Source organism: Alternaria incomplexa, assembly GCF_024043165.1.
Source record: "Alternaria incomplexa strain BMP 0042 chromosome Unknown scaffold_6, whole genome shotgun sequence".
NCBI classification, from domain to species: domain Eukaryota; kingdom Fungi; phylum Ascomycota; class Dothideomycetes; order Pleosporales; family Pleosporaceae; genus Alternaria; species Alternaria incomplexa.
In genome coordinates, this window is record NW_026249855.1 from 682,330 (window position 1) to 710,301 (window position 27,972).

General features: G+C 53.1%; 6 protein-coding genes across 6 annotated transcripts; 2 read left to right on the forward strand and 4 right to left on the reverse strand.

Moving 5' to 3' along the window:
* Positions 1-885: 885 nt before the first annotated feature.
* Positions 886-1,965, forward strand: J4E90_004779 (uncharacterized protein; the record flags this gene model as incomplete). The annotated part of the gene is made up of 1 exon (XM_051434342.1): positions 886-1,965. The coding sequence occupies one exon, from the start codon at positions 886-888 to the stop codon at positions 1,963-1,965; it is 1,080 nt and encodes a 359-aa protein (XP_051291598.1).
* Positions 1,966-2,248: 283 nt separating this feature from the next.
* Positions 2,249-6,342, reverse strand: J4E90_004780 (uncharacterized protein; the record flags this gene model as incomplete). The annotated part of the gene is made up of 3 exons (XM_051434343.1): positions 2,249-2,940; positions 2,990-5,023; positions 5,082-6,342. The coding sequence occupies 3 exons, from the start codon at positions 6,340-6,342 to the stop codon at positions 2,249-2,251; spliced, it is 3,987 nt and encodes a 1,328-aa protein (XP_051291599.1).
* A 4,367-nt stretch (positions 6,343-10,709) lies between these two features.
* J4E90_004781 (uncharacterized protein) lies at positions 10,710-12,535 on the reverse strand (the record flags this gene model as incomplete). Its single annotated transcript, XM_051434344.1, has 3 exons — positions 10,710-11,905; positions 11,962-12,048; positions 12,100-12,535. 3 exons carry the CDS (start codon positions 12,533-12,535, stop codon positions 10,710-10,712), a joined length of 1,719 nt encoding a protein of 572 aa, XP_051291600.1.
* A 3,654-nt stretch (positions 12,536-16,189) lies between these two features.
* J4E90_004782 (uncharacterized protein) lies at positions 16,190-19,197 on the forward strand (the record flags this gene model as incomplete). Its single annotated transcript, XM_051434345.1, has 2 exons — positions 16,190-16,335; positions 16,494-19,197. 2 exons carry the CDS (start codon positions 16,190-16,192, stop codon positions 19,195-19,197), a joined length of 2,850 nt encoding a protein of 949 aa, XP_051291601.1.
* Positions 19,198-21,556: 2,359 nt separating this feature from the next.
* On the reverse strand, positions 21,557-22,337 carry J4E90_004783 (uncharacterized protein; the record flags this gene model as incomplete). Its single annotated transcript, XM_051434346.1, has 2 exons — positions 21,557-21,814; positions 22,326-22,337. The coding sequence occupies 2 exons, from the start codon at positions 22,335-22,337 to the stop codon at positions 21,557-21,559; spliced, it is 270 nt and encodes an 89-aa protein (XP_051291602.1).
* A 2,615-nt stretch (positions 22,338-24,952) lies between these two features.
* On the reverse strand, positions 24,953-27,779 carry J4E90_004784 (uncharacterized protein; the record flags this gene model as incomplete). Its single annotated transcript, XM_051434347.1, has 2 exons — positions 24,953-27,726; positions 27,776-27,779. 2 exons carry the CDS (start codon positions 27,777-27,779, stop codon positions 24,953-24,955), a joined length of 2,778 nt encoding a protein of 925 aa, XP_051291603.1.
* Positions 27,780-27,972: the final 193 nt, after the last annotated feature.

Sequence of the window (27,972 nt, forward strand, 5' to 3'; positions counted from 1 at the left end):
CCTAGGTAGGTTCGCGGACGGTGTCATTTCGGTAGGAGATCGCGAGCTAATCGATCTAGGGTTGATGGATTTGTCGCATGTCTGATTATAGGACGCAGGTGATGGACATAGCTAGAACGGGTAGCATAGTTGAGCGCAAAAGTGGGAGGCACTGCGGACGCTGGGAAGCTGGCACTGTGGAGCCGAAGGTCACGTGCTAGCCGCCGGCCATTAAGCACGCCGATGTCCGAAGCTAGCGCTCCGTGCGCCTCGAGGCATCCGCGACCTTGGGATTGTGTCGCCATTCCAACCTCAGCGCTGCCACTCTCTCGCTGATTGAGGGCCAGAGGAACTTATCACGACCCTCTATTTCTCCCGTTCAATCCTGCCATGTTGCTTCTCCATCGGCGTCCACTGCGAACTCCAAGTCGCATCACAAGCTCTCGCTGAGATTCACAGTGCTTTCTTTATCATCACGCGCGCAGCTGTCTTGAAGACTGTCAGGGTAGTGTAATGACCTGTTTGCGCAAGATAGTCAATGGCAATGTATGGACGTGTTCGACATTCAAACATACCTCCGTCCTCATCACACCCAGCGACCGCCCCCATTGATGGGCACATTGAACTACCGCAATACTACGTGAACCCTCCGCTGTTCGTAACATCCAACACTTCCAACTTCACGCGTCTCTAGACCATCGAACGCAGCCTCAGCACTACACATATGCATATAAATGGAACACCCAGGCTTGTATACATTTCTGTTCTTTGCCTCATCCTCTCGCTTCCTCTCTCTGTTGCTATATCTCTTAGGTGTCTCACATCAGAGCCATCGCATCTGCCAGCTCATCCTGACACCAGCTGCCACCCTCCGCCTTCTATTTCACACAGTAGTCTTGCTCGCCGATGGCTGCTGGCCCTCCCGTAGGTCAACCCTGGCTCGCCAACGTCGGTAACAACCCCAACATCAACCGCGAACCGCCACCTCCTCCCTATAATGCCGGCCCTGCACCACCAGCTCACCATCCCGGCGCACCCGCAGGTGGCGCTCAAGTCGTGGTAGAACAGCAACACGCCCCCGTCTACGGCCCTCCCCTCGGCATTGGCATCGGCGGACCAGCATACGGCATCCCTCCACCATTCGGTGGTGTCGGTATAGGTGCGTTTCCACCCGTCTTCCCACCTGTCGGCGTCATGGACCCCTTTATGATGGGCGGCATGATGGGCGGATACATGGGACCTGCTGGCGGTCCACTTGCTCCTATCCGTGCGGGCAACTTTCTTCCAGGTGCTCATCACGGTATAGGCTTTGGATTGCACGCGGGCGGTGTACCGTTCCCACCGCCTCCTCCAGGCGCTATCGCCGGCGTCGTGCCTCCATTCGCTCCAGCAGCGCCTCTATGGGCGGGAGGCGGTCTCGCTTTCGGTAATGTACCTGCCATGGGTGGGGTTGTTGGTGGAGTCATGCCTGGTATGATGATGGGCGGCGGTATGATACCTGGCATGGTGGCTCCTGGTATGGCAGGCGCCCAGCACTTCCGCCCCGCACCCATGTTCCATGACGGAAACCACGGACACCCAAATCAGCCTGCGCAGCAAGATGTCGGTCAAATCGCTGGCGGTATTCCCCCGGGAGTCATGCTCGTTGAGTCGGCCGAACACACAATCTTCTACCGCATCACGGGCAACATCTGCCCTTGGCTTTCTCCTGGCTCACAACTGCCTCTGGAACCGCTCGCTGCGGCTAGTACCACCGGTCTCAACCGCCTCATTCAGATCTGCAACGATGGTACCCCTGAAGACGAGTTGGAGCATTGCGCGGTTACGGAGTGTATTGAGTTGGGTAACGGGTTGTGGGAGAAGGGCCAGACTTTCAAGTATAACGATGCTGTTTCTAGGGTTTTGACCATGAAGGATGCTGGTTGGGACAATACGAGGAACAGGGGGAACGGTAACAGCCTTCATCTATGGGGCCATCGCCTCTAGACGCTGGCTGGATGTTTTGTATGGTGTCGAAGAAGTCTTCTGGACTCGGAGGTTCTCGGCATTTCTCGTTGCTGGCACGGATTACGTCTTATGACGGCCTGGTGTTTTCTGCATGCATGGTAGGCGCTGGGTCTATTTCTTATTACTGGATGATGATGATACTGCATCACTTTAGCTATCTTCAACGATGAATGAGTAAACGGTGTATGAAGATGTTCATGAATCTTTGATCAATCAATTCTCGAGCCACTTGCTAATGTCGTAATGCATAAGTGCACGTCAACTATGTTGATGACGGTGCCTGATTCGCCTGCTTCTTCTTACCACCACCCAACTTCCTCCACAGCTTGTTTATCCAGCGTTCCTTCACCATCTTCAGAACCACATAGGCGAGGAACCGATAAACGATAGCGCAAATTCCCAGAGCCATGAGGTTCATCTCCGGGTTCTTGTTCAGTTTGTACAAGTCCAGCACCTGCTCTCCACTTTGGATCGGACACTGTCCATTCACCTTCTGCCACTCTTCACACGTAAACTCCAGACCACGTAGCGTATAGGGCGCCATATTGCCAACAGCCCACTTCACAGGCGAAAGATGATTCCATGCCTGCAAAAAGTCTGGAACATCGAGCGACAACACACCACCCATAACCTGCGCAACACTCAGGAAAACCGACATGCAGTTCACTGAGAAGCCAGTATGGGTGAAGAGCGTGTTGAAAGCGATACCTAGACTCTCGCCGCAGCTGGTGATGCAGAAGGCGTTGAAGGTGATAATAAAGTACGTTTGCGCATTGCGTTCCAGGCCCACGGCGAAAACGGCGAGGACGGAGAAGACGAGGCAGCTTATGATTTCGAAGGGCGTGGTGATGGAGATGTAGGTCAGGAAGAAGGCTTCGACGCCGTAGATGCGGTCGTCGTAGTCGCGGTAGAAGACGTCTCTCTCGATTGGGTAGACGGCGATGTTGTTGAGCACTGACTGAGGTTAGCATGGTAAGACGATATGGGAAGGAAGGCTACATACTGCCGACGAAGTAGAGCGGGGCGATCTCAACAAGGAATCCCATTCTATTTTGCACGTATTCGTAGTCGGTCTTCAACGGTGCGAAGTAGAGCGCAAGCACGATACCCAATCCGACAACTTGCATGACGCGCGCGATCAGAATGTCTGGCTGCCGGAACATGTTCTTCGTCGCACGTCGAATCAGAATCGAGTATGCTGCAGCGAAAGATGATGGTTCTCGTGCCATACTTCCCAGTTCCGCCGGCGTGGTAATCGACCCAGTTCGAGCGACAGGGTAGACATCAGCGTTCCAAGACTCGACCAATTTGCGCACCTTCTTCCGACTGGCAGCCTCACGTCTCTCGTGCTGCAGATCAACAGTGATCAGATCGAGAGCAAAATCCGCTGGGTTAACGTGGCGAGGACATTCATAGCCTAGGTTGGCGAAATGGCCCAACATGTTGTCTGCAGGACCGGCATAGATGGGGTGTCCGCCGCGGGCCAGGAGCAGGATGTTGCCGAAATGCGCGAAGAGGTCGCTGCGAGGTTGGTGGATAGTGACGATGAGTGTGCGACCTTCTTGTGCTAGACCACGAAGTACGTCCACGATTGACAGTGCCGTGAATGCATCCAAACCAGACAGTGGTTCATCAAGTAACAGTACGCGTGGTTCCGTCAAAACTTGGACTGCGATAGTGACTCGACGCTTTTCGCCACCACTGATGCCTTTGACGAGCTCGTTACCGATGAGGTTGTCTGCGCAGTCTTTGAGACCCATCTTCAGCAAGATCTCCTCGGCTTTCTGGATTTTCTGCTCTTTCGACATCCACTTCGGAAGTCGTAAACCAGCTGCGTACCGAAGCGTTTCGCGTACGGTTAGTGACGCTAGCAGTGCATCGTCATCCTGGGTAACGAAAGAACAGATGGAGTGGACGACCTCTTTGGCTGGAATGAGGCCATTGTAGCTCATGGTGCCATACTGTTTGTACCGCGTTGATGTGTCGTCTTTAAGTCTCATCGCCATACTGTTTAGCAGAGAGGTCTTCCCGGAACCCGAAGGTCCCATGATGACGTTGAGCGACCCAGGGAAGAAGTCGGCTGTTAGAGGTTTGATGATGTTCTTGGTCCAGCGCTTTCGTAGCGATCGTTTCTCCACGTCCATTCCATAGCCCTCCAAGCGAATGTCGATCGTCCTGACATTGTCTGCTACACGCTCACTCATCTTCTCTTTGCCAGCAGAGGCGTCCATATTGGACGGTCTGGCACGAGCCATGGCAATCTCGGCGTTCCAGAACTTAAGTAGCACGCCTGCTCCCACATAGAAGGCGATGGCAAATCCAAGAAGAGCAAGTATTGGCCTCCAAACCCAGTTGTTCGGGAAGCCAAGAGAGTCCATGATGAACTCTCCATCGTACTCTTTGCAGGCTGGGTTTGATCGTCCGCCCTCATATGGGCAGTCGTAGAACGAGCCGGAGAACTCGTTGGCGCATAATGCTCCAAAAGCGTAGAAGACATAGGCTGTCCACTTCGTCCAGCGTACATAGATGGGGATCGTGTTCGACTGGATAAAGTAACCGCAAGCCATAGACTGCAAGGTATAGGCGAGATTAGCCACCAAACTCGCTCCAGCGAAGTGTCTTGAGCACGCGACACAGGTCATAGCGAAGCATACGGCAATATACTGGTGTAATAGTATGATACCGAAGAACGTGAGAAACTGGCCTCCGTCCGCGCGAAATCCGCAGAAGAAGTAGTAGATCAACGAGAAGATGAGAGGCACTGGTACATCCTCGAGCAGAATTCTGGCTAGTCGTCTGGAGATGAGAAAGGCTGGTATGCTGACGACACCTTGTCGTGCCTCTTCGTCGAAGAGTTGGATGTCGGTCGTAAGTCGATATGTCTCGTAGAGCAAGATTAGATAGCCCTGCAGCGCCGCTGCATTGTACAATGCTCCTTGTCGGGATCGTATACCAGATAGTGAGCCATCGAGCTGTAAGAAGATCCACCCTGTGATAACCGCCATACCGATGGCTTCGACAAGACTTCCAAACAAGCCTAGAGTCAACCAAGTCAGCGTGCGTTCGATCTATAGAGCTCATATTGAACGTCTTACCCATTGGGTCACGAATCGTCACAGTCCAAGTTCGTGCGGTCAGTACGCGAGTCTGCTGCATGAGTGATGTTTTACTGGCACGTTGCTTCTTTCGTTGGTCGTGCGTCATCGTAGTGGCCGGAGCTGGTGCTTCAGGCTTCTCTTGAAGGCTACTGCTGCAATGAGACCTCCATGCTTCTATCACACGACCGACTCGATCCTGAGCCGCCTTCTCTGCTTCCACGCTCCGATTGTCGACACTGACAACGTCGATGAGATACTCCGCTGGATTTGTAAACGGAGGCATCTCATGGCCGAGCTTCGCAAAGTATGGAAGACAGTCTTTTGCGCTGCCAGCATACGCAGGACTACCCCGAGATAGGAGGATGACATTGTCGAAAAGATCCCAGATCTCAGACCGCGGTTGATGGATGGTGACGATGATGGTCCGTCCGTTTCGAGCAAGAGTCTGGAGGGTCTTCACCACCTGGTGGGCGCTTGTCGAGTCCAATCCAGTCGTCGGCTCATCCAGCCACAAAAGCGAAGGATTTGATAAGAGCTGGACGCCAATACTCGTCCTCCTCTTCTCTCCGCCACTGCAGCCCTTATGCGCGTTGTTACCGATCCTGGTGTCTGCAGCTTCTTTCAAGCTCAGCTCCAAGATGACTTCTTCAACCAGCTGCTTCCTCTCTTTTGCGTCAACAGAAGAGGGTAGTCGCAGTTGGGCAGCATACGTCAGAGTCTCTCGGACAGTCAACGTCGGCAGAAGGATATCTTGCTGTATGACATATGCGCTCCTGATGCCGGATACATCCTCGCTACCGTTGAAGAGGGTCCTTCCTGAAGTGGCAAGTCTGTTTCCTACTGCCAAACGTCCACTCATGGAGTTGAGTAACGATGTCTTTCCGCTTCCGCTTCCGCCTATTATGGCTGTGAGGCTTCCACTCGGCATGTCCGCCGAAATGTCGTCAAGTATAGTCTTGACATGGTTGGTCTCTGGTGACGCCTTCTTCTTGGAGAAGGCGCGAGCAAGTGCCGTTGGCGATTCATCGACTGAAACTGTGAGGTGTTCCAATCGCACAGAAACCGGGTCAACTGCGCGCAACGAGATGCCGTGGTCGTCGCTGAGATCGGTAGTTGTGGAGTCTCCGCGGAGTGCTGTGGGAGGTGTTGCAGGCGCCGCTTCTTCTTTGGGGCCGGGCGGAGCGCCAGCTGACGCCGAGGGTCGCCCTTCCTCGTTTCCCTGCATAGGCCCTGGCTCCATCGTCTCTAGTGACTCCATACCTGGGGTTTGGTTAAATGTTCATGATGATGCAGACGCAAAGGATGAAGCGCGCAGCGCGCATGGATTTCTTCAGTCGCCGCTCACATGTCAAGACGGAGATTCTTTGGCGCGATACGACGTTGTTCAAACACGCCCGCCTCGCTTGCCAGCCGACCTGCATGCAGGGGCTTGGCCGGACTCTTCTCCTACAGGTCTCATTCTTACTTTTCTATAGTTCGCAGCTCGTTCTTTTTCACTTGCAAAATCAATTCGATGGCTTGCAGCATGTTAGCAACTCACGTCGCGAAGAAATGGTGTTGTTCGACGAGCCTGGCTGCGGCTGACAGCATGGAGGAGGGTTCAACCTCGCAGAGCTGTTCAGACCGGGGGCGGGCAAAACCCCAGCTCGGAAGAGCAGCGTTCCAGCCAACTTGCCAATCTTGGGTAGCGGAATCCTGCGCGAGATGCATCTTTATGCAAATGGAATTTGAGCGAGCAAAATAAACGACGCTGCCAATCAAACCTTCGAACATCCAGTAGAAAGGGTACAAAGATAGACTCCGAGGCGATTGCTCAGGGTTTGTGTTGGTTAGGCCTTCTCTCTGTTCTACAGTTCGTTGCATGGCGTGGTGCTGGCTCCTCGGAGGACCTCTCGATAGTGCGCGTCTGCTTCGGAGGGCCCGATGATGCCAACCACCCCGCATCAGAAGACATTGAGGATGCAGGTGATCTAAAACGCGGACGGCCTTGAACATGTGGAACCCCGTATGAGATATAGAGTCAGGGCCAATAGAGTGATTACTGAGCAAAACCCGATTCAGTGTGAACGATAGACTTCTATAATATACGCGTGAGACGCTGAGAGCCACTGTTCACTTACCGACAGTACGTACCTCGATACGTACCACGCCTTACGCGAAGCTCTTCACACGATAAAGATTCGGGACGGCCTCCCTACCTGAGCGATGGGCTGGGTCTCACGGCCCGATTACGAGTGAACTCCACATCGCTTCCGAAATCTCACATCTAGCTTTCGGCGACGAGTGGGCCAGCAACAAAGTTTGCGGAATCAGTAGCGGCAGCGGGAGGATTGTTCGATCTCCAGAAAGAATGGTATCCACCTGGATAAAGAAAGCAGAACAGCCTCGGGAGTCTGCAATTGACAGCTGCCCCCTGTGTCTTGCGTCGGAACACCCTTTTGTATTTCGCTCGATACGGCGTCCTATTGGGCAGGGCCAACTTTCCGTGTTGCATTCCAAGGAAGTTCCACCAACCCATTATTCACATCGATCTTGAAGGCCTGATTTGCGGACGGTAAACAAATTCGCTGTCGTTTCCAAGTTTGCAATGCGCGGAGATGCGTCAACGGACCGGCTAGTCCCAAATCTTGTCGTCTTGATGAAATGCAGGTGCGAAGACAGCGGGAGATGTACCATCTTGCTTCTCCAATGTGTACTAAGACCGAGACTACGGCTTCTAATGCCGAATCTCTACATACGTAGGATCACCAATGATGTCTTTGAGCTTTATGGTGCGTTCTAGGGATGTTTCACTTTTTGGACAGCCATAATATTGTCAAATGTCGAATCCGTATAGGCAGCGCGTTGGGCAGAAAGATTTGGATCCTAAAGTTTTGGCGCGCCGGACGTTGCTTCCAAGCCTGTCACTGGCACTCCGCCACCTCCATTCCACGATTATTGACAGCCTTCACTTACGACGCCGTCGCTTGTCGCAACGGTTTTGCGGCTCATATGATCGCCATTAGGCACATATCACGCCCTTGGCCATTAACCAGCTTTTGGATAGTGGATATCTTACACCCATCACCACCTGGGCACCCTGCCGCTTTCCGATTCACGACAACAAGCTGCATCCTAGTGAATGCCCTACTTTCTATCTGACACTCGCCATGGGCGGCCTTGATGGCCGAAAGCCACGCGATGCTGTGGAATGCTGACACAACCTCGCTCTTCGTGTCAGCTGCAGGTCCGTTGAAGGACGTCAGCCAACAAGGCTGCATATGACCCTATCCGGCCATCTAGTTCGCATGGACAAGCAATCACGTTATCCTACGCCGACTAGACTGGGAATATTGATGGCTTGCGTCAACCGCCACGCGCGTCCTGCCTCGTGGACTGGGTCCAGCTAGCTGCGCTGACATCGGTGTGAGATTATTCGCGAATAACGGTGTAGGGTTTGACGTCTACATCCCACGAAGCCAGTGATGCACCCCGAAATCTGGCATTTTCACCGGCATTATCAGGATGAAGGACGTTCCATGCAGGTTGCATATGCAGGCACCATCGTACGAGTAGTGGTTCATGGCTTTTGTGCTGCATCGCGAGTCGCGCATGTATCCCTCAGGGTCGGACTTATATCCATGTTCAGACGACAGATATATGCGAAGTACGTACCCAGATCCGGTATGTACCGGTAAGATGAATACAGTACATCACCAAGTGAGTAAGTGGAAAGTAGATCGGTGGGTGGCCTCGGAAATAACCAGAGGCCTATTTACGACTCAGATGCGAACCGTCTGATGGCTCTAGACTCTGGAGTCAATGGATAGCTGCTGTAACCCTATTGTTGTCCCCGGGCTTATCGCTGGGGTCTCTGGGATCATGTGGGTGTAGGGGACATCGGGTCCGGCTGGAATAGATGACGGAAGGTGTCAGAAATTGCCCTCTCGATGTTCGCCTTGCGTGTGTGACTACGTATACCCTCGATCTGTGACGTTGAGTAACCCACGCGGTTGGGTGTCAGGCCATGTGCGCAACGTCGCGCAAGATTTCACGACATCGGTCCTACACTGAACCATGAAAAGAAATCGGCATCGTCTCAGGACCATGCTCTCTGCTCCTCTCGTCCATCCATTGAGACCTAGTGCCAGGTACCGACGGCGCGTTCCCTCGAATCAGGCTATACATTCAGACCCTTCCACCGGGCCTTTCGGATTATATCCCCCAACTCTGCCTAAGAAGCGTGGGGGGTTGCATTCCAGATCGTCAAGGTCAGAAGGACCGATGGCGTGCCGTGGCTTTCCTGCTTTGTCGCTGTTGAATCCGCATAGCTGGTATCAACGTTCGTCATTGCGCCGCTGGGGAAAGTGTACCGGTCCCATCGGATGCGGGTTTGGGCCGGACGAACGTAACCGTAACCGCCCTCCCAAGCCGCGAAACAGAGATGTGCGACAACACCCCACGCATGCCGTTTTTTGAACCTGGTACCCTGGGCCGATCTGCCTAACGGCTTGTGTCGCTTTACAGTGGGCTCCGGCAGTGCGATGAAGGATTACTCTTCTTATTGTGGATGCTTACTTTACTCGCTTCTGAAAAGATGTTGATGATCATCGCCCGGTTATATGCACATGGACTTTCTGAGTTGCGGCTGCATGCTGCGCGCTCGAGTCATGAATCCCATAGCGACGCCAGGCGACGAGTTCGTTCCAACGAGGTCGCGGAGGAAGCTCGCCAAAGCGTTTGATTGCTGGTAAGCGGATTGGAGGAAGAACGTGCCCGCAGGAATCTAGATGCTGCGGCACGGTTGGTGCTTACGGTTACCGTGTGCACCAGCGCCGCACTATAGCTCCTCACCTTATCACCGAGGCAGATCGTGATCGCCCATTAAGCCATGCGTTCCCTGCGACGTTGCGATGAGAGCTCTGTGGGCGGAGTGGATACCAGCGTGCATTTCTGTGCCGTGAGGCTACCTGCATATATACGTGTCGTCATCGTACTGAGAAATAAGGGAATGCCGGCCTGCTATCGGACCTATTTCAACAAGTGCTGCAATGCCATGTGTACGAGCATGCCTCGCCCATGCAGGGTTGAGTGCATCGCGATCTGACATGCACCGCCCAAAGCCAAACGCCGCCCGGCTGAACACACGGGCTGTGTGCGAGACAAAACATTGCCAAGAACAAAACTGTGCCCCATAAAAACATCCAATCCGAAGTAAATGCGAAGACATGCAGTGCCGTTTTCCCATACCAATAACACAATACCGTCCGGAGCACACCCAGCCAATGCAACCTAATCGTGAGGCCGTAGTGCGTCGTTGCCGGTCCGAGCCTTGTAAACCGCCCTCCGACGACCCACCAGATATCATGACTCCTTTTTGCGCCCGTAGAAACACCGATTGAATAAGGAACCCAAAATGCCAAGTCTGAACCTCAAAGGTCGTGTTGTACCTCCACATGCCGACGCTGTGGCATCGCCATGAGAGCCGTGCGCAAGGACCCGAGTCCCACGCCGACCAAGCCAACAAGCGACGTGATAACGACTCTCCTATGGTGATGAGCCGAAATTGGTGAGTGAAGATCCCATGCGGAACGTTCACAATCCGAGTGTTGGCAAAGAAAAACTCTTTCGTGCGTCCTGCAGGGCTCACGTAGCGAGAAAGTCCCAGCCCCGGAGTTTTATCAGCCTCTCCCAATCCCAGCTCTCCTTTTGCACCTCTGGGTCGGGGGATGACATCAGCTCCCAGACCTGGTCGACGACTTCTTTCGCGAAGCCGATGTTGCCTAGGCCTGTGCAGGCAATGAGGCCGTTGAACGCCCGGTTGATCTCCACACGCTGCTCTTCCTCGAATGCCGCGCACCCGATCAAGAACAGGGGAAGTAAAACGTTACTTTGAACCCACCCTTCCGCTGGCAGTTCGTTGATGTATCGGATGCCGTCGTCGACGGCGCTCTTGATGAATGGGTGTGGTTTCGAGTCTTTCGTTGTGCGGTAGAGATAGACCCAGGTTGCCTGGCGATAGAGCATCGAGATGGTGTAACGCGGAGATCCGGGTGGATGGGGGCATACCCATCCGCGAAGGCCGGCGTCGATGGCATGGGCGGCGAGTAATGCTTCGTAGTCCATGACAGGCTCCTCTTTGTCATCAATGCGACTGCGTATTTTTCGTCGCAGGTTGCTGATCTTGGATATGAAGCCGAAGAGTCCGTCAGAAACACCGATCAATCCCGCGGTCTCCGGGCTGATCTTGAAAGGGAGGTTGAAGTCGTCCATCATGGGGACCTCGGTGCCGTCAAGGGAGGTGATCTGACTTGCGATCCAGTGGTAGTAGAAAAATTCGTCGAACAGTGTCTGGAACTCTGGGTTAGAAGACTTCTGTGTCATCGCGATCTGTTTTGCTGCAATCATGTGCATCCGGTATTCGCCGGAGGTGTTACCATCGCAGATGGAATGCAGAAGGTGCAGTAATATCTGAGCAACGTTAGAGTCCTCATAGACCATGACACCTCCTTCACCAGCTTTTTGCCGTTCGATATCGTGCTTGAGAAGCTGCAAAGCCTTGCCCCGGTGAAAGACCTGTCTGTCCTCGTACTCCTGTAATGGAGTGACCGAGTACATGTGGGAAGCCGAAAGGCACAGCACGGAGTGCATCAGGCCTTCGTGTTGGAGCGCCATAGGCAGGAGGATCTTGGTGAAGGGGTTCGACGACTTGTCCCCGTGTAACGTTAGAACAGCACTCGCTCTGCTGGAGAAATGTTGCAAAAGCTGACGGTCAAGATCATTCTCGACACCTTCCATGAGAGGCGGAAGGTCGAACTTGACATCCGAACTTCGCTTCCGAGCTGTTGGATGGTTAGCTTGGCCCACTACCAAAAAGCAAACAAGCAAGATCACATACCTTCTGCGGCCCGTTCCTTGCCGCTCTTCCATATTTCGACGGGCTTGTAGCCTTCGCAATGGATGTTGTTCTTCTGACACGACAAGCCTGGACAGCATTAGTACCTATTTCATGACCACGATGCTGGGGCACAATTACAGAATGGCTTGGTCTCGTCGCACTTCTTCTTCCTTTTCCGACATGTCGTGCACCCCGTCTTCGATCGGGCTTTTGCTTGCTTAGCAAGAGTGGTAGGTGAGCGAGGAGGGTGTATCCTGGGTCGGCCGCGGGCGCGGCGAATCCGTACAGGTTCGGTTGGGGAGATGGGTGTGTCTTCCGGAGACGCCTCTTCCTTGACATCGGCCAACTGAAGTTCCGTCTCTTCCACCTTGGGTACTACTTCGAGGGAACCCGTTCGTACATCTGATCGCTCCTCTGATTGTGATTCCGACGGGCTAAATATGTTCGAATCGAAGTTGGGAGTGGTAAACGGGGAGTCGCTAGCGGACGACATGGAGGGCTGGGGCGATGAGCTTGTGCTCAAGCGGGTGCGAGCGCCTGGCGGCGAAGGGCCGAAGGAAACGGTCGAGATCATTCGAGCCAGAGTTGGGAAGGTTGTTGGACTACTGGTGGGAAGAAGCGCGCATTGGATGTCCAGTCCGTTCTGCGCGCGAGTGGTAACACGAAAGAGTGATGTTCCTCTAGATGCGTCGGAGCCGAGCAAGATTCAATGCAGCGAGTGGCAACCAGGGGGTGTCTTGTACTTCTGCCGTTCAATGCTAAGCAGAATAGTACAAGTGGTAGAACGACGCGGCAGCTGTTCCAACGAGAGTTGAGCAGAGTGTCGCGGAGGGGTCCAAGCGGTCCGCTCCTGATGCCTCGAGCGATCGCACGGTAGGTTGCGTGAGAGCGGGGGAATGCGTCTTTAGCGAGTCGTGGGCGTCCGCGGAACGTCCAATAGGATCTGGGTGGAACTAACGGCAAAACTGCGTCGTTCCGAGATGAACGGCTGAGCTGAACACAGACCCGGTGCGAGAGCAGGGGTGGGCGAAAGCCAGTTATGTTGGAATTGGAACGGGGTAAGCGGTCGATGTCGATGTCGTACACCCAGGGGGGGTTGTGAGTAGCGTGGGCTTGCGGAGAAGCGACAGAAAGTGTGTGAGAGGAGGTCTGCTTGAACGAGTGGGATTTGTCGCTAGGTATTAAGTGCAGCGTGGATAGCTTCGAACCGGGTTGCGCAGCAAGGTAAAGGCGAGAGGATATAGTGTGTTCAAGTAGCGTCGCAGCGACGACACCAATTCGCCTCTAATGATGGTAATGGAGGATAATCCTAGAACGAGTCCACTGGTCCCGCTGTAACCATCGCCCTGGGCCGCCGTCGACTTAAAACAGTGAGTAGGCCGACGCTCGATTTGAAGCACCGGGCAGGCGAAGGACAGTGTTGACGACAACCCAAGACGTAGCGAGGGCTGCAGTTGGCTTCGTGAACAGTCGCCGGTGTGAGCGCTAAGTCGTCTGGAGGCTGTAAACCTCGTGGAGCATTGAAACGTGATGTTCCTAGTGTATGTATCGAATGGTGCATGAATCGCTTTCGAGCGGCTTCATATCTTGGTTCGCAGGCCTAGCCACTCCTCAGATCTCGTTGGCTGCACCGTCTTCAGCTCAAGGCGGACAATTCAGGATCAGCAGCAGGTCTTGTGCAAACGCCGTAGGACACCTTTCCCGGCGATGCACTACTTTGATCGCTCAATCGCTGACAATCAGATTCGGTTCGCCATGTATTTGAATTGCTCCATGTGCTATCCATCATCACCACACAAACGCCATCATTTCACGGCCGCGCACGCAAATGGCTAGTCGGTACGCGATACTTGAGGCGCCCCTAGCCGATAATCAGCCCCACGCTAGGATGCCCAGCCCATCGTGCTACATCTCCGCGATGTCTTGTGTGTGTGACCTGACGACACTACTTCTCCACCTTTGCGATCCGGTCGAATCGGACCTTGTCATCTGGTTATAGAGAGTTATTGAGCGCAGCCGGCAAGACGATCTTAACATGCTGACATCCCGACCAGGCCACATCGAGTGTTTCCAGCATCAAGCCACACCTGGCACGTCAGGGATTGCGAGGCCTGAAGATCATCACAATAATGACAGCAGCGTCTGGTAGGTCCAGCGATTAACGGCCGGCCAAAGTTTGTTTGAGATGTCATAAGCTCGCATACACCCTCCCCGCAATTGGTAAGCCTATCAGCAGGTCGCGATCCGAGCACTGCAATATTTTGTCGTTGGGTTGGGCAATTTTTTCGCAAGCAGTATAGATGACAGTTTTCAAGCAAGGGCTTCCGCTTTTTGAACTTCGTGCTTTCGAAACCGTGGTGTCGCACGGTGGACTTCCCTGCGTGCTGAGGATCTGGTTACTTTGCGGCCGGAGCGGGACGACGGGCACAAAGGCACGCTCCCAAAGCTGGCTCCAGGGCGGGTTTCCGCAGTACCCTGACTTCGGTCCCAGCCGAAAGCTTTGACGGACTCGAGTGCAGAGCCCGATAACAAGCCGCCTCTCCTTGCGTGACGGGATGGTCAGGCATGCTCTCAAGGACCAAGGTTTTTGCAGTCTTGAGTCGCGTCGAAATGTGATTTGGGCAGCATGCTACGGCGTTCTTCGACAACCGCTCGCAAATGCCTAGACCCATCACCGGCAGATGACCGTGAATCAAGTTGTCGAAGCTCCTCATTTAGCATGATTCGATGAAAAGTATCATGTCTCGGACCCGCCGTCTCATCGCAAGGTGGAGCCTAGTTTCCATTCTCGATCTTACCGTCCCCAATTTGGAATCAGCAGTGCTCTTCTCTGAAGTAAATGCCCGTCTCGACGAGTGCATGACGTAGCACACGACTCATTGCACAGTATTCTGACAACCGACACAGAGATCAGATGAACTCAAGAAAGATGGGTCAGACAATTGTCCCTGCGTGGTGATAGCGGCGCCCCGATGGCTGACCGTGATTAGCCCGTTTTTGCGTAACGAAAATGACGGACGTATGCAGCCGAAGGGACAGGCGAATGACTTGCATAAGGACCTTAGCGGCGTGCTTTGGCTGCGGGGTCACTTCCCGTCCCATTCGCCAACACTGTTGACGCAGACAACAGGTGCAGACGGCTGCATATGCAGCAAGTGTTGAGCCATGATCAAGACAGGTCTGGTCTGGAGTTGGGCGACTCGCAGTAGTAGTATCAAGGGTTCCATGAACGGTTCGTGAAAACTACCGACCATTCCGTTTGACATCTGTCATGACGTCTTGTCCGGTACTTGCGTGGGTACAATATCAGGAGATGATCAGACGTGTTTTTGCCCTGAAGGCCACCCGTGTCTGCTGTACATGAGCCAGGATGAGGTTTGTTGAATGCGCAGTGCGACTCCTGCATGTTTGTGGCGCGGGCTGAGTGCTTTGCATGCCGGTCTCGTTCCGAAGTTCCGCCTTGGGTGCTAACGCGACTTCATTTGCAGCCTCATACGAAGATTCCGAGTTGCTACTCACAATTATATCCTGGTAGTGTTCGGTGTGCCTCGTAACGCCCTCACAAGACATCTACCTGGCCGATACAGTGCATGCTTGCTTACCATGAGGAAACCACGGCTCCCTGAATTTCCCAGCGGATGCATGTGCGGGCGGGTGATCGACTAAATTCGAAAAGTACGGGACTGTTTGTTGCCGCTGTCTGCGAACACGTATGCGGCGGGGCCTGCTTGACTCTTCCAGGGTTGACCTGCAGTAAAAGTTGCATACATAGGCAGGAGCTAATGAACCACACCAAAACAAACCCAGTAGACGGAAACGATGTGGGTGTAGAAATGCTTCTAGCGGCAGGTGGTGCTGCGAGGGTTTGGTGGATGTGTTTCGGGCTTAGTTGACGAGCTGCGCCGCCGCAGGTATTGTGTCGTAGCCCCAAAACAGCAGCTTGTATTGTCCACAGTTGCAAATGGTCATGAGGTAGGCGATACGTCGCTCGCGTTGTGTTTTCGTGGTACGAACAACAGAGCGACGTGTTTCACGTGATTTGACCGGAGACACGCGGATTAACTGTCTTCCGAGCTCCGACGCGCTTGGACGCGTTCGGCCATGTTGTCACTGCCCAAGCATCAACTATCGAGGCAACATCACCGCCTTACCATATCAACCAGCGTGCGAACACCATGCGCACAGAGATTCTGAGTCGCCTAAATCACACTAAGTAGCGGCTGCGACCATGTTCAACTTTACGCCCCTCCTGGGCGCACAGAGCTCCTCACCCGCGTCGCAGTCATTGCTGGAGTTCGATGGAGGCATACAAATCTTGATCGATGTTGGCTGGGATGAAGATTTCAGTGTAGAGAAGCTCAAAGAGATAGAGAGGTAGGTCCTTGATCTCGCCGCGGACGCGATGTGGAGCACAGCTGAAGTATGGGCTGTTCATATATGCTACACGCGCCTGGGAAGCACTGGCAGCGGGTAGCAAAGTCGCTATATAGCAATACACCATACATACACGATGACTAATTCAGATACTGCAGACATGTCCCCACCCTCTCATTCATCCTGCTTACTCACGCGACTACTGCGCATCTCGGAGCCTACGTCCACTGCTGCAAGAACTTCCCTCTGTTCACGCGAATCCCCGTCTACGCGACAAACCCCGTCATATCGCTCGGCCGAACGCTGCTACAAGACTTGTACGAATCCACGCCGCTCGCCTCGTCCATCATCCCCGCCGAAGCTCTCAGTGAGTCCGCATACTCCTTCTCCTCGGCGCTCACGGGTGGAAAGAATCCCAACATTCTTCTCCAGGCGCCTACGTCGCAAGAGATTGCCGATTACTTCGCTCGCATAAATCCGCTTCGATATTCCCAACCGCATCAACCCATCCCTTCGCCGCATTCGCCTCCGCTCAATGGTCTCACCATTACCGCATACAGCGCCGGACACACGTTGGGAGGTTCAATATGGCACATACAGCATGGAATGGAGTCGGTCGTCTATGCCGTCGACTGGAACCAAGCCAGAGAGCATGTTCTCTCCGGAGCTGCTTGGCTTGGAGGGCCTGGCACTGGTGGCTCTGAAGTTCTGGAACAGTTGCGTCGTCCAACTGCCTTGATCTGCAGTAGCAAAAACACCAGTATGGTCAAGGTAGCTAGATCGCCCAACAAGCGAGATGAAGCCCTCCTCGAGATGATTCAAGACACAGTGGCCAAGGGCGGAACCGTCTTGATCCCCTCAGACTCGAGTGCTCGTATACTGGAACTGGCATATCTTCTCGAAGAAACATGGGAGCGGGAGGCAACAAACACGGAGGGAGGCGGTCCGCTAAAAAGCGCAAAGGTCTATCTTGCGAGTCGAACAGGTGGCGCAACGATGCGCTACGTACGGAGTATGTTGGAATGGATGGAGGAGGGCATCGTGAAGGAGTTTGAAGCCAGCGCTGCGGACCAAGATCGAAGGAACAAAAGCGGCAAAGAGGAAGATCGCGCCAGAGTCCCATTCGACTTCAAACATATCACACTGGTTGAGCGCAAGACCCGTGTAGCTCGGATGCTAGGCGCCAATGGGCCGCGAGTGATACTGGCAAGCGACGCGACGCTTGAGTGGGGATTCTCAAAAGATGCCATTCGAAGTCTGGCGGCCGACGAGAAGAATTTAGTCATTCTCACAGAGAGAGCTGGTCAACTGGGCGCTCAAAAGAAGGGTCTCGGCCGATATCTCTGGGAACTGTGGAACCAGCGCAATGCATCGCCAGGGCAGGACGCCCCTTCTACAACCATAATCGACGCCGCGGGCGACCAAGCGCCGCTCAATACTATACGGACAGTCGCACTCGAGGGAGACGAGGTTCCGCTTTACCAGCAGTTCCTTGCCGGCCAGAGACAACGGCAAACTACCATGGGCGGTGATAATGCAGCAATGCTCGAAACATCCGCTGATGTTGTCGACGACCGATCATCCACCGAGTCAGAGAGTTCGGAAGGCTCGGGTGATGGATACCGAGGAAAAGCCCTCAACGCGACCGTCGCCCTTCAACATGCACGAAACAAGCTTGTCATGACAGACGCGGAGTTGGGTGTCAACGTACTCTTACGCCGCAAGAACGTCCACGACTATGAAGTGCAAGGAAAGAAAGGAAAAGAGAAGATGTTCCCGTTCCAGGCCAAGAAGCGTCGAGCGGACGACTTTGGTGATCTGATCCGACCCGAAGATTTTGCGCGCGCGGAAGAGGAAGACAACACTGCTGGGGAAGCTCTTCGTGGGGAGGGAACCAAGAAGGAGAACGCTGTTGGCCAGAAGAGGAGATGGGACGACTTGCTGAACAACACCGACACTAGCAAAGCCAATGCCAATCAAAAACGACGGAAAGACAAGGAGGCTCGAGAAGGCGAGGACGGAGAATCAGACAGCGAACCAGAAGACGACCCAGACAAAGTGGAAGGTCCTTCGAAAGTCATCATTGAGTCGGAAACCCTGGAAATCCGGTGTCGCATCGCCTTCGTCGACTTTTCAGGCCTACACGACCGCCGCACGATCCAGCAGCTTATTCCACTTATCAAGCCTCGCAAGCTAATCTTCGTGGGTGGTGAGGAAGGCGAGACTCTGGAGCTTGCAGAGATAAGTCGCATAGCGCTGAACGCAAACACCGATTCAGCCAACGCCATCGATGTCTTCACACCCACAGTCGGTGTGATGATCGACGCGAGTGTCGACACGAATGCCTGGAGTGTCAAGCTCAGCCGTAGTATGGTGCGCAACCTTCGTTGGCAGAATGTTCGCGGCATGGGTGTCGTGGCCATCACTGGTCGCCTTGCAGCTGCAAGCTTGGAGCCAGAAGTCAAAGAAGAGGCGGATACGCCCGCGAAGAAGAAGGCTCGGCTCGACGCCCCTGCCGTCCCCGTATCTAGCGACAAGAATGACGATACACCCATTCTCGACGTCGTTCCTACGAACATGGCCACCGCCGTTCGATCTGTCGCACAACCCTTCCATGTCGGCGATCTTCGTCTTGCCGATCTGAGGAAGCTCATGAACGCTAATGGCATGCAAGCGGAGTTTAGAGGCGAGGGTGTGTTGGTCATCAACGGGACAGTGGCGGTGAGGAAGACTGCTACTGGTCAGATTGAGATTGATGGAGGGGCTTATGGTAATTTGGATCCTAGGAATAATGATGCTGCGACGTTCTCTAGGGTGAGGAGGCAGATATATGAGGGCTTGGCTGTGGTTGCTGGAGGTTGAGCGTATGGAGATACGATTTAGGTGTTATGTTGGGCAGTTGTGGATTACACTACATTATCCACTGCTGGAGACGAAATAGGATATTACGAATAAGCAAGATACCTATTATTTCACATCTATTGATACCGATGCTCATCAAGGCAGATGCGTTACGAAGACTATAGACACGGAAAAGAGAATTGGTACAATGTGAGCGACCGAATCTGGTGATTCGCCTCTACCAGTGTAGGGCGAATTGGTAGGCAACATAGTGTGGTCCACGCAGTCAGCGAAATCCAAAAGTAAGCTCAGTTCCTCACCGGTGGATGTGCTTCACCGGAGCATGGCTTTGCATAGCCTCTCTTGGTACCGCAGGCGCATTTGACTTGCGGCCCCACTACTCTTAGCGGGCGTCTGTGTACTACCTCTCTACTTAGCTTCAAACTGTCGCTCTCAGTCAACAATGTTTTTGTCAAATATCGTACGTGTTTAGGAAGAACATCAGTTCATAGCGCATTAGCCGGGGCGTGATGTATGGTGACCTCGGGATCCGAGGGGGAGGAATCGGGTTACACAACAGCCATGGCAGAACCTGTGTCGTTGGGCCCCGTTACCTCTGGCCAGAATTGCCACCTCTCCATCACCAAACTCAATTCTGTACAACCCGAGCGCATGCGTTCCGAATCGCTACCGTACTATAGCCACATGCCCGATGTCTGATTGCTGGACGCCTCCGACCACGACTTTCTAGAAGCGATAGCCTTTTCGCATACAAATGTGTTGACTGGCACTCATTCCCCAAACACGCTCGTCATGCGTCTCCTACATTTCGGAAGCGGCCACCTCAGCCTGGTCGAATTCCTTGGAAAGGACATACCAGCCTACAGCATTCTTTCTCATACGTGGGGTTCGGATTCCGACGAGGTCACCTTGAAAGACATTACAGATGGTACAGGCCAGAGCAAAGCAGGCTATCGCAAGATCCTCTTCTGCACATGTCAAGCTGCTAAAGATGGTTTGGAGTATTCCTGGGTCGATACCTGCTGTATTGACAAATCCAGCAGCGCAGAGGTTACAGAGGCCATCAATTCCATGTTTCGCTGGTATCGGGAAGCAGCTAAATGCTACGCGTACTTGTCCGACGTTTCGATCGAGAATACCAACTCCTTCCAAGCCAGCCGATGGTTCACTCGCGGATGGACACTACAAGAGCTTGTCGCACCCAAGGCCATTTGTTTCTTCACTAGGAAGGGGGAGCCTATCGGCGATAGAGCCTCCAGGTTGCAGGAGATAGAGGCTGTGACTAAGATACCGCATCATGCCCTTCGGGGTGGTGCTCTTGCCCAGATAAGCGTTGAAGAGCGTTTATCTTGGGCTGAGAAGCGCTCGACCAAACGAGAGGAGGACTTGGCGTACTCGCTCTTGGGTATATTCGACGTTCACATGCCACTTATATATGGTGAAGGCAGTAAAAACGCCCTCTGCCGGCTCAAAGAAGAGATATACAAGCCTTCAATCGGTATGGCACATTTCAAATCATCCCATTCGTCGTCACCTGAAGTGATTTGAGTGATTAAAGGTCTGATTCAGGATACGCTCTAACAGTTCCTACAGAAACGGGATTGATGGTGGAGTCCAGGCCCATAGACCCAGGTGGGGCTTTCGGGGCGCCTCATTCGAGGACCTACGCACACATATCAGGGCGCACGGGTAGTATCAGCGTCGGAGGGCGCGCTGTCAATGCCAATACAGGTATCTCTCTCGAACGATTTGTAAGTGGAAAGCTTCAGTATCTAGGTCTGCGTGTAATGTGCTGCCAAACTTTGGCCGGGAGCGAAACCTGAGGATTGGTCCCGGTACCATTGCGTTGCGCTAAGCTGTGCATGCTTCTAATATATGATCAGACATCAAACTCACACCTATCAGCAAGGATTACAAGAGAGACTGGTTCCGTGGAAGTTGGCATCGATGCTAGCGACATCAACACGGGCGTTGCAATCTATTGACAATGCGTCATTCAGACTGACAGTCACTACGGAGGTCTAGCTCGATCTCATAGAGCCTTTCTGCTGGTAACACACTAGGGAAGTGCATACTATCAAACACGCATATCACGGGTCCATGGGGAAAAAATTGTTTGGAGGTTGTAGTGGATTTTCTTTGCACTATGAACATGGGAATGAGAAAGACGCAGCGACAGTACTGTGAAGCCAAGTTTCATTTTGTCCGAAATATAAGGTAGAGGTCATGCAATGAGCTCAATTTCTCGTAGAGTAAACAGTACCTAGGTACAGCCATCGTGTCCTACAAATGCATCCGCCTGTGCAAATCAGCAAATCAGCCAGTCTATCAAGCGATAGCAAGATCGTAGTCGCATACCTTATCCATCAATAATACCCGTGGATGCATTCTCAACATTCTCGGCCTCGATCCCACCGGTGTTTTCGAGTTTTGCCGTACCAGTTGCATCTTTCTTGACATAGATACCAGTTGAGCCGTTCTTAAGATGCTCGCCAGCGGAGATGTCTCCAGTTTCTCTAATGAACTTCTTCCCAGCCTTGTGTCGTATTCCAGTGTTGGCGCCATCCACGTTCTTGCGAGCTTTCACTGCGCCTGTCTTTCCGGTGATTTGTGCATCCTATTAAGGTGTTCGTTAGTAAACATTCGAAGCCCACCAGTACTCTCATTGCATATTTGGAAGTCGTCTTACGCAACTGTAGTTCGTAGGTTGATCCACGGTCCACTCCACGGTGAGCCTGCATGCTGAATCTGGCGCCATCTTTGATACCCTTGGATGTGGTAGGATGGGAAGGAAGACTTCGATCTCCAAAGACGTGTGCGGGGTATATTTGACCTCCGGGTTATTCGTCGTACGAAAGACATGGATCGGGTTTCTGAGGTGCCACCCGAGCGGAGAACTGGGAATGACAACCAGTTCAACTGCGTCATGTGCTACTTGTTCGGGCTGCACTCCGAGAAACTCCAGGAGCGTTCGGGTGAGGTTTAGCGTTAATACATCGTGTGTATGCCTAGTCCTCAAGATGTCCTTTTGAGAGCGCTACCTAGATACGCACACCGGTAAGAGGCTATGCGCGGCCCACTTCCAACGTGAACGGGACAAGTAGCTTCTGATTTTTGCATGTACTAACCAAGAAGCGCATGTCGGTGAGGTATCTTTCCTCTGCGCCTCAGCGGAAGATCCACTCTGAGATTCATGGCTTTCCAAGGTTTGGAGCATCTATGCAGTCCTTATGTACACCTGCCATCCCAATCGCTTGATATAATTCGAACCAAACATTTAATTACCAGCCGAAGTAGGTACTTAGCTGCCAGTACAATCGCATCTGCGCCTCCACGACTTCACCGCCGCCGCCGCCGCCTGCCACTGCCTCCGCTGCTCTCCCTCCATCACCTACACTCTGCCATCAGTCAAATAGACCCCCGAAGAAGGTGGTGTGGTATATAAAGAGGGTTCAAAGCCGTGGTCTGGCGTCATGGGTCTCTTCAGAAAGGAATCAGACCACGAGTTTTACTTCGCTGTGGTCGCACTGGTCGTGATACAGGCCTTGTCTTGCTGCCGTCGCTGTCCTGAGGGCCCTACTGTGACCCAAAATACTACTGGGCCTACGGGCGACATTGGAGCAGGGCAGGATAGCAGCTCGGGCTGCACAGGCATAAACACGGCGTCATGACGGTGCTGCTGTGGCTGAGCATGACCTTGGCGTCATGTGCGAGCGTGGCGGTGATACCATGGGTAAGCGTGCCCGTATGGCCTTTCTTGCTCAGCCCCCAATACATCCAGCTGACCATCTCTTAGGCGAGAAAACAATTCCATCTCTGGCAAAGCTATCGACGCCTTGTGAGTGCTGATCTCCGGATAAGTCGTAATTATACCATGAGCTAACATCTGTCCTAGGGGTTTTGTGAATCCTATTTTCCCATCCTTCCAGCGCGACGGTATGCTGGCAGACATGAGCGGAAACCGGGTTGGTTTCGTGTGAAATTACGAGTACGGTCGTGGTATTAGCGCCTCACCGGGACCTGGGCGTCACTGTACAAAGACATATACATGGTAGATGAGATATGAGGGCCTGGTGTAATGCATTTCTAGCTACCTATGTACCCAGGTATCGTGGCGGCACCACTCGATTACTCACCGGCTCGGTGCTTCTCTTCTCGGCCTTCATGTTACACGCATTCGCAACCTTGAGGTCACGCGCTCCTGTCTGAAATCCGTTGCTGACCCAGCACTGTCGAAAGTTGTCTAAGCTGTTGCTGGCTGTTCACCGGGCACCTGGGCACTCTCCGGAGGTCGGGCCAGCGTTTTGCCGGGCCGGCTGGATGGCCATTCAGCGTCGCGTCGCGCGCCTCTACGCGCACTCATCCAGCGCGTCCACCATCACGAATGCTGCGAAACGCCTAATCCTCTTTGCCATCCAACAGCCAGAAAGCGCTCGATTCGTATGCGAACGATCCGGATCGCTCGTACCTGCCGTTGTTGGCCCCGTCGTCTCGCTGGCCCATCCTAGCCCGCGCGTACCAGCCTCGATCCTTCGCCGCCGCAGACTACAGCCAAACCGAACGAACTGCCATACCCTTCGCAGCCCACAAGAGAAGATATCGGTACACGGGTGCCCCCTCTCCGTGTACGTAGGCCAAAAACACAGACTGCAGTTGTATAACACATGGGATTGTATGGAGAACGCTACAATCTTGGAAGCGCATTCCTGTTCCAAGCCCTGGAAAAAACACCCCAGAGCCTACGTTGAGGTCGGGTCATCTACTTTGCCTGTTTACATCTCGATGTAGACTGCAGAGCGTTGACTGTCGCATGCTCATGATTTTGAAAGCGGCACCAGTACCTCCAATATGCGCTGAGAGGTCTCTGCGTCCCCCAAGTCGTCCGCTAGCCCTGTCTCCTCAGAACCTGCATCGCGTTGTAGTGCGTCATCGACATGTGCACCGTGCGATACGAGCAGCCGGCACACCTCTACGTTCTTTGCGCGTATAGCAGTTCGTAGCGGAGAGAAATATGTTCCCCCTGGACAAGAGTTCACATCTGCTTTGCCGACATCCACCAACGCCAGAACCGCTTCAATACTCGCATGGTGACCAAATGTCAGCAATTGTAGTGGTGTGTCTCCTTCTGTTGATTGTTCTTCAACTCCACTTGGAAGCCTTTCAGCCAGGACACGGAGGATGGTCGCGTTTTTCGACGATGCAGCACAGTGCAGTACGTTTCGCCGATCGCGAGTGGCGTGGTGGTCTAAGTGAGAAGTGATATCGACGTGCTTCTGTGTGAGCAGGTACTGAACGATATCCGCATGGCCCCAGAATGCCGCTTCTCCGCCTGATTGGTAAGGACTGTCAACCTGAGTTTCTGCCACAAGTGCCTTCGCTAAGTCTGGCTCCTTGCTGGCTTTGGTGAAGAGTATCTTGATCATGGGCAAACAGCCTTGTCGAGCTGCCGAGCACAGAAAAGTATTGGCCCATTCGAAAGGGGAATCGCCGCTGCTGAAGAAGTCGCATACAAGGATACTAAGAAGCTCATCCCACTTTAGATGGTTCACGCTTTTGGTATGCGCTGCATCCTTGCAAATAGTAATGGTTTGACAGAGGAACAGTCCATCCCGGAATCTGTACTGGAGAGACTCGTTCTGGAGCATGAGTTTGACGGCATCAAGGTTTCCATCACTACTTTGTGCTACTAAAGACAGAGGGGACGTCAATTGGTTCCGTTACCAAAGATGCTTTAATAAACTCCAACCGAGCGAAATCACCAAACAGTATTCTCCTCCATCGACATTACCTGTCTGAGCAAAGCTGCGATCTCTGTACGCCCATACAACTCTGCCATGTCTAGAGCGGTTCGACCATTTGTACTAGTTATACGAGGATCGGCACCTTGCTGCAGCAACATCTCCACCACGTCATAGTAGCCGTATTCTGCTGCCCATATCAAAGCAGTCTTCTTGCTCTGATCCTGATGGTCAAGCTTCACCTCCCGACCCGCTAGTAAAGCGCCCACTGTTGGAGGGGACTGGCGGTCCAGAGCCCAAGCAAGTGGTGTCCATCCGCTCACATCTTCTTCGTTCTCATCTCCACACCGATATTTGATCAAGGCTCTTACGCAATCTGTGTGGCCGCCGCCACAGGCTAGAGAAAGAGCACTTCTACCGTCATTGTCTTTGCTTTGCCTGTCGATTTTGTAGTCATCCCTCATAAGGACATCAATGGCCTCTCCATGGCCGTTGTTGGCAGCCCATAGCAATGGTGTCCGGCCCTTCTTGTCTTTGAGATTTGTGTCCACACCCGGTTGCTTGAGTAGCATCTTCAAGGCCTGTAGAAAGCCTTCGCCTGCAGCCCAAGACAGTATTGAGCGGCCCTGGCGGTCGACATGATTGACATCCACAGCTTTGTGGGCAAGCAGAGCACGCCCAATCACCGTGTGGTCTCTTTCCATGGCCCAGAAAAGAGCTGTCCATCCGTTGTTATCCTGGTGTTCAGGCCGGCAATCATGCCGGTTAAAAAGCATCTGAAAGATTTCCTGGTGACTGTTTCCAGCCGCGTACGATAAGGCAGAACGACCGGACGGTCCTTCGGCATTGATACTGGTACGTGTATCATGCAGGAGAGTTCTTACAACCTCAACGTGGCCATGATGAGAAGCTATAGTTAATGGAGTGTGTAGTTCAACTACGCGCGAATTAGGGTTTGCACTATGCCGAAGCAGCACCTCCACCGATTTTGCACTTCCCATCCTCGCGGCCCAAAATAGAGCACGATCTTTGCTGAGCTGTTCGGTTGGCATGCGCAAGCAATCGTTGAGCATGACTGCACAGTCAAAGAACGCAGCCACCATGACAGTGTCGAAATAGTCTGGTAGCACATACTCCATATCCGTCTCAAACCAATAGTATTTGAGCCAATTTGTGAGCATGCCACTCCCGGGTTGTGTCAAACTGCGAAAAGCTTCCTGGGTAGATCTGTCGACAACGGTCTCGCATTGTGCATAATGTCTAGCCCAGTGCATTGCAGCATAGTCGTAAAACTGGTATCGCTCAGCGATAGACACGCGGGTTCTTTCATCGGATCCGTCACCGGTATCCATGATGGTATCTCCTTTCATGTCGAAACCCAAGTCGAATAAAGATTCTGAATCGGTGTCTTCTTGCACACCAGCAATTGTGTCGTCCTCATCCCACGGAAGGGTCGGGAGTATGAAGATATCGGTCGCGAATTCCTCAAGAGAAAGGTATCGAATACATGTGGAAGCCATATGGAGCGCTGCCGTCGGAGTCGAAGTACCAAATTCTCGAACTGTACTGTCTGGCGATGACAGTGCATGTCCGGTCAGAAAGTCTTTCACAGACTGATGGATAAGAGACACCTTCTGCGCCTCGATACGAACGAAAGGGCCCACAACAAGTTGTAACATCTGCTCGAGCGCGGTCTGACGGTCTTCCATCACCTCGGCAACAGTCTGATAGCCCTCCAGGCTGCCATCAATGGTGTAGGCTATGTTCATTTCGTCTAACGACAGATGCCTCGAACTTCCCAGCAAGAGGCGTAAGACGGTGGAGGCGATGATTTTCCTACTATCGGGTATACGGTAGAGAAACTCCGCATACGTCGCTTGTAGCTCACGAGGGAAGTCGTTGATAATTCGCTTGAGATCTCTCTTCGACGTAGAAGGACTATCCTCAAGTGACTTGAGTACGATGTTTAGCCACAGGAATGACTTTTCCGCCTTTTCCGTGAGCAGCGCTTCCAATTCAGCAATGGTCTCGGCCGAGCAGCCCAGCTTGCTGGCGATCCGCCCAAGCTTATTGCGAATAACGAGTCGAATCTCTTCGCTGATTCTGGCTTGGTTTCCATCTAGTGGCAGGACAGTGTTCTGGGTTTCTTCAAGAACGCTGAGGTCTTGCGGTGAAGGTCGACTAGTGAACAGGAACTTGACAAAACTTCGTGAGCGACGGGTCGCACGACGCGCTTCCTGCACCAGCTGCTTGATTGCCTGGAGGAACAGCCGCCGAGTGTTTGGTTCGCATTCGTCGATCGCATCGACGATAATACCGAATGAACCTAGCCTCGCTTCTTTCACAATACGAACGAAGATCTCCCATAGAGCGTGAAAGGAATCCACAAGATGATGGCCTGTGGCTTCCCATCTCGACTTCATGTATTTGATGAGACTTCGGTGTCGTAGCAGGATCTGGTGTAGGATGCTCTTCATCATTTCTTTTGCATCCCTCTGCGTACCTACTTTGTCGTCACAAAAGAAGTAGAAGACTTCTGGTCCGGATGAAGATGGAGACTCGATCGCCAGGTGCTCGGTGAGGTACAAAGAAAGCATCGTCTTTCCGCAACCTGGTTCACCTGTGACCCACAATAAGCCCGTCTCGTTAGATGTGAGCCAAGACATATACTGTGGATCGTTAAGAATCCAGCTGCAAGTGCCCTCCACAGGTTTAGGTAGTTGATTTCGATAGTCTTCGAGACCTGTCGAGTAGAGCAGGCTCATACAGCGCTTCTCATTTGATTTCAGAGCTAGTGACTTCTATTAGCGAGAGCGAGAAAATGTTTTAGCGATACGTACACATGTTTGCCGAATGCCTATCTGACTTCGCTTCCTGACACAGTCGTTTGAGTTGACTGACGACCATGGAATAATCATTGTTGCTCCTCGACTCGAAGCGACACATAGCCCTGTGGTCAGCATTCAAGGGAATGACCATCTCGCCGCGGATCCCCATAACGGCCGAGGGGCGATCGACGACCTGGTCAACGGTGACG